The sequence below is a fragment of the Vigna unguiculata genome, chromosome 3, assembly GCF_037176805.1.
Source record: "Vigna unguiculata cultivar grain cowpea cultivar isolate G323 ecotype 2 chromosome 3, ASM3717680v1, whole genome shotgun sequence".
NCBI classification, from domain to species: domain Eukaryota; kingdom Viridiplantae; phylum Streptophyta; class Magnoliopsida; order Fabales; family Fabaceae; genus Vigna; species Vigna unguiculata.
The window spans coordinates 51,029,102-51,042,257 of NC_140794.1; the positions used below are offsets into that span (position 1 = coordinate 51,029,102).

Below are 13,156 nucleotides of genomic sequence, written 5' to 3' on the forward strand. Positions count from 1 at the left end.
AAAGAACATAAGATGGGAATCGTTCATGTTTTGTGTCTCTGGATTGTGAAGGACTGAACTTTTGTCTTTATCGACTATGGAAGTTTTCAAAGTACTTATGCTTTTGCTCAATTGTTAAGTCATAATTTATCAGCGATAATTAACATAATTGATATTATTTCATAGAAATTAATCAAAATTATAAAACCATTAATATCCAACCATTTCTTTAATATACTATTTATTTTACATATCCATTCTTTGGAAGCAAGTTCGAAGACACGTACTTCCCAGTGATGTGTTTGACCAGGTAAGAAAATTGATTATTTTGACATTTGACTTTGACCAACGACATGTATTTAAATTAAGAATAAATTTGGTGGGCTTCCTAATTACTACTCTGATATTTTTTGCTTCCATTTAAGAGAGATTGCAATAATCAGCTGAAATAGAGGTGTGTTTAAGCAAATATTGTCATATTAATTTATGTTTCTTTATTAGTTATCAAAGAAAAAATATGATTTTCATATTTCAAAATCATATAGAAAAGAAAATGAAAATAGTTAAGAAACAAAAGATATAGGTGTACTGTTTAACCCCGTATCTCAAAATTCTACTCAATAATGAAAGTATACATATACTTTATTTGTGAAAAATATAAAAATTAAAATAAAATGTATAAAATATTGAATTTTTTTATTTTATTCACAGTATTCAATACTTTATTTTGCAAATTCATGTGAAAATCAGTGACGTTTTATAAATTGGAAGAAACATATTCTCTTATTGTCTGATCCTATCGATACATATAATTTTTTTTGTTATTTGATAAATATATTTGAATTCTTTCCAATATATTAAATTATTTTAAACAATAGATAAGATGAAATACTATTGTTCCAACAATCTATTAGTTTCATATTGATTAGAAATTTTAATTAAGGACACATTCTTCTTTTCACGTTTTGAAATATCTTTCATGTTGTGTTGATTTGAAATGATTTAATGATGACAAGGATTAGACAGATACAATATAATCAAAATTGATATTTAAATCGTAAAATCATAAAATTCTACAATTTTATATAGTATTTAGATTTCAAGAATAATCATATATAATAGATAAAATTGTCATAAAAATCTTAAAATCATATAAACGTACATTTTTTTTTTAATTTTTGGTTCCATGTTTCTTCACATTCTTCGTAAATGAATTCACCTTACATTAAACTTAAACCTACTTAAAAGTTAATGCAATTAAAAGATTTAATTGTTATGTATTGTCACCGCATTCATCCAATTAAAAATTCAAATTATTATTAAAATTTATTTTCTAATTAAAAATTAATATAAAACTGCAGCACCACACCATCAGCACCTAATTAAAGATTAATATAATTTAAATTTTTTTTTCATTTTCTTCCTTTTTCTATCACAATTTCAACACACACAAAATCTTTATTTTATCTCCATAATTTTATTTCAATTATCTTCCAATCCCCGTATTTTAGTGATATATATATATTATGTTTATATAATACGATCCATATTATTAGGGATGACAATGGGACATGACGAGGTGGGGACATGTTTCGTTGTTCCATACCCATCCTCATAGAAACAATTCATTCTCATCTTCATACTCAAACTCAATGGTTATTAAACTTTTGTCTCATCCTCATTTTCATCGGATAACGAGTATATTGTCGTACTCATACACGTACTCATTCTATTACGATTCAATACTAATTAATCACTTCTTATAAAATAATTAAAAAAATTACAGTAAGGGAAACATGATATTATCAAATATTAAAAAATAAGAGTAGGGTTGTTTCTTTAATATCAAATATCTAGAAAGAAATTATAATTGTATACATTTCAAATTAGAATGTAAATTCAAACATTTATTAAACTTGCAAACATTAATGAGATATAATTGAAAAAAAATAAAAATATTTTTAAAAAATTATAAAGGAAACCAAATATTCAATTTTTTAAATTCTAATGAATACACTAATAAAAGTTACAATATATTTTACTTGATCAAAATCACACAAAGAACAAAGATTCAATTAATAATAATATATTAACATAGATATTGTATCTTTTCAACTTCAATATATATTGGATCGTGATAAAAAAAAATCATGCCAACTAAATTAAATTTTTATATCATAGTAAATAAAATTTATTTATACAATTATAGTGACAAATTTATAGTATGATAATGAGTTAGAAAATAAAAAATAATTATATAAAATATATCAAAATAGTACTCAACATTATAAAAATAAAGAACAAATACAAATATTAAAAATTTATCAAATGTGTGTCTTAGAAACAATTTTGAGAGATTATTGAATGAAATCACACAAAGAAAACAAATCTATAATTAAGAGTATGATAAGGTGAAAAATACCTTAGAAATCTAAGGAAACTTTTCAAATATCAACATAGCCAATGGTTGAGAAATAACGAAAATTGTTTTAGCAAAAAAAAAAAAATCAAACGAAAGAAAAATTAATAATAATAGAGTACAAAACATAAATTTTTTATATTACCTAATAAATAAAAGGTTTATGCTATTAAACATTTAAATTGAGAGTGTTAAACATTCTCATGTGAAAAAGGAAAATATACAATAAATAAAAATATTTAAAAAGAATAGAAATATTCAAATGTGAGAGATAAAAAATATTTAATTGACATACATCATTTGAATATAATTGCATAAAAGTTATGATAAGATGAAAAATATATTTGAGATGCGAACGAATTTCATGACAAACCAAACAATTAGAAGAAATAAAAAATAAAATGTGTAGTAATATATATATATATATATATATATATATATATATATTTACTTAATTTATTATAAATATTTAATAATTGAACGGGGACGGAGGTATGGCAGGAACAAGTACTATGGCGGGTATGGAGACAGGGACGGGACGAATATGTACATTGTCATACCCAATTGAAAAAGTCAGGAATTCCTCATACCCATACACATACCCAGTCAATGCGGGAATTCCCAGTCAAAATGGGGATGAGTTCGGGCAATACCCACGGGACAGGTTTATTTGCCATCTTTAGTCCACTAAAGTTCATCCTCTCCCTCACTCCCAAATCAATCTTTATAAGTGAACACACCCTTAGATTGTGATCTTTTGGGAGGAATGATTTGGGGGAGAGAGGGGAAGAGATTGGAAGAATTAAAGGGTGAAGTTGGTGTTGTTTCTTGTAAGGGATTTGAAGGTAATTTTGGAGTGGATCAGAGAGTAAAGTTTATGAAAGTTTTTGATTGAATTAACTAATATGACATTTAAAAAAAACTTTTAATAGATAAAAAACTTAGATTACCAAAATGTTCATATTGCTAAAAGCAATATAAAATTATATATTTAGAAAAAAATGAATAATACAATCAATATATTGGGTATGAAAATAAATTTAATATGTAAAATAAAAAATAATTTAATTACCTTACATGGATATTTTATTTTATTTTATTTTTAATAGTAATTTTAGAAGTAATAAATTTTTATTATAACCATAATAAATTTTTATTTGTGTTATTAATTTTTATTATGTTGTTTTCATAATGAAGAGAAATCAATAAATCTCGTGTAAGGAAACTGAAATATGAGGGCATAATTTTGTATATTGGAGTGTGTCACCCTCTAATATCATCATGCACATGAAAATTGTATTTAGAATGAATTTATCTAATCATCACTCGACATTATCTCCTATCACCCCTAAAGGAACAAGGTAATCATCGACTAATTCTCTGTTCCCATTCCACATGAACAATAAATCATCAAAACAAGAAAACAATGTTAAAGGACAAAATCGTGACAAAGTTTAAAAATCCAAAACAGATAATATCTCAAATACAATGATTGACCTTAACGATATTACTCAATAGACTTGGAATTGAGATTGTGAAAAATGAAAGCGGTCAACCATCCATTAGAAAATGAATCTTCATTTCCCTTAGATCTAGATTAGAGATTTATATTGAAATACATCCATTAATCTTAAATCACTTTATTCGAAATCAATTATAACTTAAATACATCTTCTTTCAATTTTCTTAAGATGCCTTTTAAGAATAGACTTCGGATCGAAACATCTATAAAATTTTAAAATTTTGAGAAAATTATACCTTTAATTATAAAGACAGACCCACGTACTAATAGTTGTTAATTAGCTCATAATATAAAAAAAAATACTAATACGTTTCTTGTCACCCTATTGGATTTGATAGGTATCATGTGCAAGAGAGTTGTATTTGCTATCATCTTTTAATGATTTGACATTGAATTGTTTAATGTTATACTAATTGCTAATAAAAAATAATGTTATATTAATTAATTAATTATAAAAAGTTAAATAAACAATGTGACATCAGATATATCGTGTAGGTTAGAAAATGACAAGTACTGAAATATAAGTACAATAACAAGAAAATTTATGCCCAATACACTAACAATGATTTTATTATTAATATAATATGTTGGTTTGTAGACTCAATAGACAGCCCGATTTTATTTAGGTTGCACAAAATTCAATGATAAAAATAGAGGCTTATAAAAATAATATCATATTATTACTAAATTCAACTAATAATAATAGAGGCTTATAAAAAAATAAATAACAATGATAAAGACAATTTAAAAAAAACTATTAAAATTAAAAATAGAAAAGTAAAAAAAACTTAATTTAATAACTTTAAACTATGTTTAAATCAACCAAAAGTTAAAAAATTAAAAATAAAAAGAGTATGAGCAATTAGTATAATTTCACCCTTCTCCGCGCCTCTGTAGTGCACAATTTTAGTTTAAGAGATAGATTGTGATTCTTAATTTTTTTTTTCTTTGTTTCCCTTCATCCGAACTAATGAAACGAGTTTGTTTGCGTTAGTTTCGAAAAAATATTTTTGTAATAATATAAGCATTTTTTTATGTGTTTGTTTAAATTGTTTATTTAAAAATAACTTTACGTTCTTAAAAGAACTAAATGTTATCAATTTTTTCAATTAATGATTTTTGTTTAAAAATTTCATATTCTAAAAAAAAGTATCACTAATCAAACTCATAATGTATTTTCAATCTTTTCAGCGTTTTGTTCACCACGGGAATAAGCAGAATTCGGGCTAAAGTTTGTACTAGAAAATGAAGTGAAGCAACCGGTCCACCATATAGAACATTGATTCGGCCCAAAATATGTTGTTCATTGTATGGGCTCGGTCCACCAGAAATAAAATAAAAAATTTTTGATTTTCTTCTTCGAATGTCGCATGGAGAGGAAAATCCATACATATTTATTTAACTTAATTAAACTTTAAGTGTCTGATAAATTTGACTTACAAAAACTAAGAAAAATTGTAAGGGATCTCTCAAGTTAAAGTATTTAGTATTAACTTTTTCATTTGGTTTGTAGCCTCGTATTTATTATTAGTTGGTTTTTTAAGTTACAATTAACGTTGATTGATTGGAGTTTATAATTTTTATTTTTTTATTGTTATTTTTTAATTATCTTTATCAGAACATTGATTTGGATGTACTTAAAAGATCAGTTAATCAAGTAAGGTTATGTTAATAATTCCTATTTATTTTATAATTAGTAGTTAATAACAAGGGTTTCTTTATAGTAAGAAAAGAAGTTGTAAGGATGATTTTTGTATTTTGGTAGTTTTTTCTAGTAAAAAGTTTAGAATCTCGTTGTTTTCATATTTTTTAAACCTTTTGAAATAAAACCAATAATACATTTTTTTCTTTGAGAATCTTCCGTAATACTATTTTTTAACTGTTGTTTATTATCTATGCTTCTCTATGCTCAATGCAAATATCTTTTTAATACATATAAAATTCTCCATAATTAAACCAATCAAATAAATTGAAAAATATTGAATATATATATATATATATATATATATATATATATATATATAATATGAAAATAGAAACAAACATTTTATAATTTTTATATTCGTAATTGAAATTTACATTCATAAAAGAATAAAATCAACAAATTCAACATAAATTTTAAGAAAAATTAAAAAATATTTTTTATTTAATGGACTTTTCTATAATGATATTTTAGTTTTTTTTTTTAATTATAAACCTTTCCTTAATTATATACCTCAAAATATAAAGTTAAGTTGTAATTAATAATACTGAAATTTTAAGAGAAATAAATAATATTGTTTGAGTAAATTACTGTTTGTGATTACTCCCTTAGATGTCATTTCATTTGAAATTTTATTAAAAATACCTTTCACATGTATTGATTACGCTATTGAAGTTGGTTTTTTTAATATTTTTTTCCAAAATGACATACTTTTCCGCATAAACAATAATAGAATAAGATGTGAGATTGATTTCATTCTCATTTTCGCTTAAGAAAATAAAGATCGAAATAACTTTTCTTTTAATCTTATTTTCACTCGAACAAAAGAACAGTAGCTCAATAGTTTTTGTCTAATTTTTATTCAAGTTAAAAAGTAATCAATTTTTTTATATAAAAAAATTATTTTATTATTTTTAGTTGTTCACTTTAAAAAAAAAAAGAAAAAATTTAATTATATAATTTTTTTTGAAACTTTCAGATTATATAATTAAAAAACAACTTTTAAATTATGTAATTCAAAAGTTAAATAATTTTTAAATTATATAATTGAAAAAAAAAATTCTTAACTTTCTTTAATTTCTAAAAGTCATTTTCAATGAAAATTACTTTTTATTTTTAAATTGTACAATTAAAAATATTTTAAAAAGAGCAACTTTAAAATTATATAACCTAGAAATCGTCTTATATAGAAATGCAGTGCAGTAGGAAACATATGTATGTTACCACCCGTGTGAAGGCACGTGTGTATCCAGTAGTTTTCCACCACCATTTGCACGCTCCTCGTGGCCCGCTAACGTTTGTCAGCTTCCGCTCTCCTTCTTCCTCCATTGTCGTTACTCTCTGCCGCTACGCTTCCTGCTGTAAACATATCCGTATCTTAGGAAAATCTTCTACTTCAAAACAAAAAAAAAACTTAAAATCGTGATTGTAGTAACAACTTCTACATAAACTTGAAAAGAATTAAAACTTCTATGTTTCTAGGTTATAAGTGTGGTTCGTTTAGAAGATGTTGCGACTTTATTATGATTTTATCTTTGAAGGATATGGATGAGCTAAGAGAGGATGAAAATATATAAAGGAAGATGATACATTGACAAAGTTTTTTTTATAAAACTTTGATAAATAACTATTTTTAGTAAAAAAAGCCTAAAATTTTATTATTTTATTATCTTAATTTCCATTAAAAACTAAACAAATTACTCTATTTGGTAACTTTGCCAATTAAATTTTTGTCAAAAAATTATTTTCCATATATAAATTTCATGTAATATCATTGATTTTGAACTGACATTCATTAGGTCATCATCATCTTACATTTGAAATTAAACTTAGATTCTTAAAATGATATTCATAAATAAAGCTAAAGTTGAAGTACTCATCATCTGTACTCGAAATTGAAGATGGGAGAATCTTATCTTTATGTTTCTCGTGAAGGTGACCTTCCACCATACTTTCATGTTCATTTTTTTTTTAATCTTTTCGTCCTTTATGAGGTTTAAAAATCTGTCCAAGTCAACTTTATCATCCACTATTGAGTTCTCTCCTTTTGTCCAAGGTCCAGAAATTTGAATGGAATGAAGAACGGTAACAACAATTTAAAATCGTATTTAACATAAATTCATAGAAAATATCTCATGCTGTAAATTGTGCTACAACATAGCATTTTCTAAAAAATTAGTCGATGGTGCTTTGAAGAAAACCGGTTACGGAAAAGCTGACGTGTCGATGGTGGTGTCCGCGCACACAAAGATATATTCCAGATGCGTGCGGCGCACACTCCCACCATGGGTCAAGTTCACGAAGGAGGTCCTCCACCTCATGTAAACACATCACAAGAATGAGACGGCACGTGACATGGTGACACTCACACACCCTTACCATTAAAATCATCCAAAAAGGGGGTAACTTTTATTCGTCAACGTCTCTTCTCGCTGCACTTACAAGATTCCAACGCCATGTCTGGGAACCCGGAAGAGGAGACACTGTTGCCGAACTCCTTTCAGGAAGAAGAGGAGCAGCAAGAAACAGCCTACGAATCTTCGGAGAAGATCGTGGTGGTGGGAATCGACGAGTCCGATAACGAGGACAATTGGGGGAGAGTGCCTCCTTTCTCCTGGAAGAAGCTATGGCTCTTTACTGGGCCGGGCTTTCTCATGAGCATAGCGTTTCTGGACCCGGGCAACCTCGAGGGGGACCTTCAGGCCGGAGCTATCGCCGGCTACTCTCTGCTGTGGCTTTTGATGTGGGCCACGGCCATGGGCCTCTTGATCCAGCTCCTCTCCGCCCGTCTCGGCGTCGCCACCGGGAAGCACCTCGCTGAACTCTGCAGGGAGGAATACCCTGCGTGGGCCCGGATAGTGCTTTGGATCATGGCCGAACTCGCTCTCATTGGCTCCGATATTCAGGAGGTTATTGGAAGCGCTATTGCCATCAGGATCCTCAGTCGTGGGGTTGTGCCCCTCTGGGCAGGGGTCGTCATCACTGCTCTTGATTGGTAATTTCATTGCTCCAATGTTGGACTTGTTTGTGTTGTGCGTGTTACTGTAATTTTCAAATTGTTGTACTACTATTTATGTTTATGTACTTACCACATTTCTTTTATTGCCATATTTGCCTAAATTCCTTCCTTCCCTAAGCTGTCAGAGATGTTGATAGCTCGTGTCCCAGCCATAATAAATTATGGGTTGTTCTGTCGCTGGGGTTGGTTTATACATGATTGCTATTTAAGTTCAAAAGCGAAGTTTAACTCATCATTGCATTTTTTTTTTGTTAAGGAGATATTGTACAGACATTATGAAATATAAGGTATTTTCCACTATCATGAATAGATTCTACCTGGGTCCCAAAATTAACTACACCAAAATGCTTAGACCTCTCTAGTACCCATTGCAATTTTTTTTTTTAATGTTTTACTATGTCTTCCTTTAGGGTAATCCCAAATTAAACATGGGTACATGTATATTTTGTTGCCTTTTTGCAGTTTTATTTTTCTCTTTCTAGAGAACTATGGTGTGAGGACACTGGAAGCTTTTTTTGCTGTTCTCATTGGTGTGATGGCAATCTCGTTTGCGTGGATGTTTGGTGAAGCAAAGCCCAGTGGCAAGGAACTGCTTCTTGGTAAGGAATTTTAACACATTAGTTATTATAAGTAAAATATAAGGTCCCTTTTGTTTTGAATCTGATGCAGGGTTTGACTTTGTATCTGCAGGTGTTTTGATTCCAAAACTCAGCTCCAGAACTATACAACAGGCTGTTGGAGTTGTGGGGTGCCTTATTATGCCGCACAATGTGTTCTTGCACTCTGCTCTTGTTCAGTCAAGGCAGGTTGACCGAAGCAAGAAAGGCCGGGTTCAAGAAGCTCTTAATTATTACTCTATAGAGTCCACCCTTGCCCTTGTTGTCTCCTTTATCATAAATATATTTGTCACAGCAGTGTTTGCTAAGGGGTTTTATGGTTCTGAACTTGCAAACAGCATTGGTCTTGTAAATGCAGGACAGTATCTTGAGGAGACATATGGGGGTGGACTGTTTCCAATTTTATACATATGGGGTATTGGGTTATTAGCAGCAGGTCAAAGTAGCACTATTACTGGTACTTATGCTGGACAATTCATCATGGGAGGTTTTCTAAATTTAAGATTAAGGAAGTGGATGAGGGCGTTGATTACCCGAAGTTGTGCAATAATCCCAACAATGATAGTTGCTCTTTTATTTGACACCTCAGAGGGATCGTTAGATATTCTGAATGAGTGGCTCAATGTCCTTCAGTCAGTTCAAATCCCCTTTGCACTTATTCCCTTGCTTTATCTGGTGTCAAAGGAGCAGATAATGGGCACTTTCAGAATTGGCTCTGTTCTCAAGGTATATATATTGTCATTCAATCTGCATTTTGATCTCACTAGTCATTTATCTTATGCTATTATTACTGTATGTATGTGATAATGGACTTTGTGATGCCAACTTAATTCATTTTGTACGAGATTGCTGTCTGTATATATGTATATGCCTATATTGTTTGGTCAATGATATCAAACTTCAACTTTAATTAGGAAGGATATAATTTAGAAATAACACGATATATAGACCCCTTTTCTTCCTGATGTTGGGGACAATTTAGAATTTCCTCAATGTACTCCTTATCTCTTTTTTCAATTTCGATTTTGATTCTGAAGATACAAATTAGCAGTCTTGATTTTACTCTCCTACCTTAAGAATTGAAAAGTGTGTGATGGACTACTACGATTCCATTCTTTTCCTTTATGATCCTACGTATTATGGGATGTTTATCTTAAGTACATGATAAAGTACCACGGATATTTTTTAATCCTTTTTGTTACTTTTCATTGTAATAATGATTTGTTCAATATAAATATGATATGCAACATAATGAATATTCCTGCTGCTGGAAACGGCACAGGTGACAGCATTGATATCACTTTGTTGCAGAAAAGTATGCAACGGTTCTTCCTCTTATCTTGAGGGCGTTGTTTCACTTTTGTCCTCATTTATTTCAACTTATTGTTGCAGCAGAATTTGATTGTGTTAGAAAAATAATATAGTGTCGAGGATATAGCGGAAACTAGGGGATGATGTCACTTTCTTTTCTTCATTCTGCTGGGTCTGTGACTGGAGTGTATGTATTGTTATTTTGGATATTCTTTAGAATCGAACTCTAACGTCAAATATTTCAAATATATGAAAGAACTCCCACTTGAATTCCTTATCTGTAACAATTTGGAGAAACAGATGCCCCATTTGATCCTGATTTGTATTTATTAATGTAAGAAGGTAATATCTGTATGTGTTGTATAACCTGGGAAGGTAAATAGGTTGACATACATTTTGATAATATAACTTTAGATAATTGTTCTGTGGTAGAGACAAAGTGAATTGAGTCACAATCGAATCGTGACGCTTGAACTTGTGTTACCCTCTTAAGTAAAAAGAGTTGCGTCCTTATTAATGGTTATAGTTTTTGACCTAGTGGTAAGCGCTCGATCCTAAGAATTTGTATCAGAGCCAATGTTACGAGGGAGAGATTATTGCAAGTGGCATTAATTGTCCCGTGACAAAGGTAAGTAGGTCGAACTACAATTGAATTGTGGTACTTGGACTTGTGTCTCTTAAGTAAAAAGAATTATGTTCTGACTAATGGCTATAGTTTTTGGCCTAGTAATACCATAGTAGATAAAATATACGTATTAAAATTTTGCTTCTTTCCTTTCATTTCTCTTTGAGATATGGAAAATTGATGCCGTGCGTTTTCTCCATTAAAATTTCTCAGTTTTTCTGTGGATCTTGAATGCATTTATTTTTGGTTTCTGTATCAACCCTTCTTCCCAAATTATGCTCATAGTGTATTCTGATTAAGTACTGAATTGGGTTATGATATGGATGCAGATTACATCATGGCTTGTGGCTGCTCTGGTGATAGTGATTAACGGGTATCTTTTGACGGAATTCTTTTCCTCCGAAGTTAATGGTCCCTTGTTTGGGGCTGTAGTGGGTGCAATAACTGCTGCATATGTTGCATTCTTACTATACCTTATCTGGAGAGCCGTTGCGTTTTACCTTGGCAAAGCATAACACGACACGACCGAAGACAATTACTCATTCAGAGAGTTAAGTGATCAATCTTTAAATATGCAGAATAGGAAGTGTCCTCCATTTTCTCATTTGTTATTAGTACGAGTAATCGATGCATTGGGCGGTGGCACCTTATTGTTTGCCTGTAACTATAAACTATGGCAGATGGCAGAGTAGATTTTAGCACTGTGTAATGTGTTACTGTCCAATTTTGTTGTCAAAATGCCTGGGAAGAACAATAATTAGTTGAGGCAACCTTCGAAGCTTGGTGTGCAAGCCAGTAAGCAATCAAAGTAGTTCTTTTCTTTTTCTTTTCCTTGCTCTTGTTCATATTCTATTCGGCAGGACCTGTGATTAATAAGATTATACCAAATAATCAAAGCTACTTGGTAATATGATCTTTTAAGGTAACAATTTGATTGTAGAGCCTTAATATTATTATATTAGAAATCAATCGTCCAACCAAACAACTTATTATTGAGATAATCTAAACTATTTCATTAAACCTCTTAGGTGAAGTGAATTAGTGAGGTGTGTGAGCGTCAGTAATTTAGGGAGAAAATGGATTTAATGGGGTGTATCGTGTATCAGGGTGTGTGTAGTTAGTGGGTTTTTAGGGATGTTTCAGGGTGTGTTAATGGGCTTAGTGGGCTACTTTCTTTTAAAAAAGAGAAAAATATATAGTGGGGAAATAAATAAAAAGGTGCAGATTACAAAAATGTTTTAACAAAAATTGGGCCAATAAGATAGGCCTAAAAAATGGCTTTTTAAATTTCTAATTAGATTACTCAATTAATTAATTTTACTTTACAAACCCTATTTAACTCTTTTTTTATCCATCTATTGTTATTTTATTTGTCGTTATTTTCACTTTTAAAACTTCATTTTATTTGTTCAAAGGAAATCTTATGGTGACACTTAAACATATGAAAAAGTTAGTAAAAATTGAGAATGACGCACAAATTGAAATAGAAAACGGTGCACATTAATAATCTAAAATGTCCTATATATTCCACTTCCACTTATTTGTCATCTTTAACATTGATTCCATTTTCATAATCAATTAGCTTCGGATAGTTTATGTAACCCTTCATTGAAACACTAATATTAGTAGTTGCACAGGAATCTAATCACCAAGTGTTTCTTGGTATTGAAGCTAAATTGACCACGTAACAAACCAAAGAAAGACTCACACAATTTGAGTGATCCACTTCTCATAACCTTTCCCTTCTTCATAGGTATTAGAGTCTTTAAGAGAAATGGACTTTTCAATCCTTAGTGTAAAGTCAACATTGTAGCCAAAAACAATTTTCACATTCTCATTTAAGTCCTTAAAAAAATGTTCCATTAAGAATCAAAATTGAGTTTAGATTGGCAAATATAGAACAAAAGAAATATAATTAAGCTCACATCATAAAAAGAATAGATAAATTCAAATAATGATCTA

The 13,156-nt window shown here is 29.6% G+C and overlaps 1 protein-coding gene across 1 annotated transcript; it reads left to right on the forward strand.

Annotated features, from left to right (window-relative positions):
• Window positions 1-7,551: 7,551 nt before the first annotated feature.
• Window positions 7,552-12,025, forward strand: LOC114177938 (metal transporter Nramp3.2-like). Its single transcript, XM_028063548.2, has 4 exons — window positions 7,552-8,617; window positions 9,104-9,240; window positions 9,332-9,984; window positions 11,524-12,025. The coding sequence occupies exons 1-4, from the start codon at window positions 8,079-8,081 to the stop codon at window positions 11,707-11,709; spliced, it is 1,515 nt and encodes a 504-aa protein (XP_027919349.2). The 5' UTR covers window positions 7,552-8,078; the 3' UTR covers window positions 11,710-12,025.
• Window positions 12,026-13,156: the final 1,131 nt, after the last annotated feature.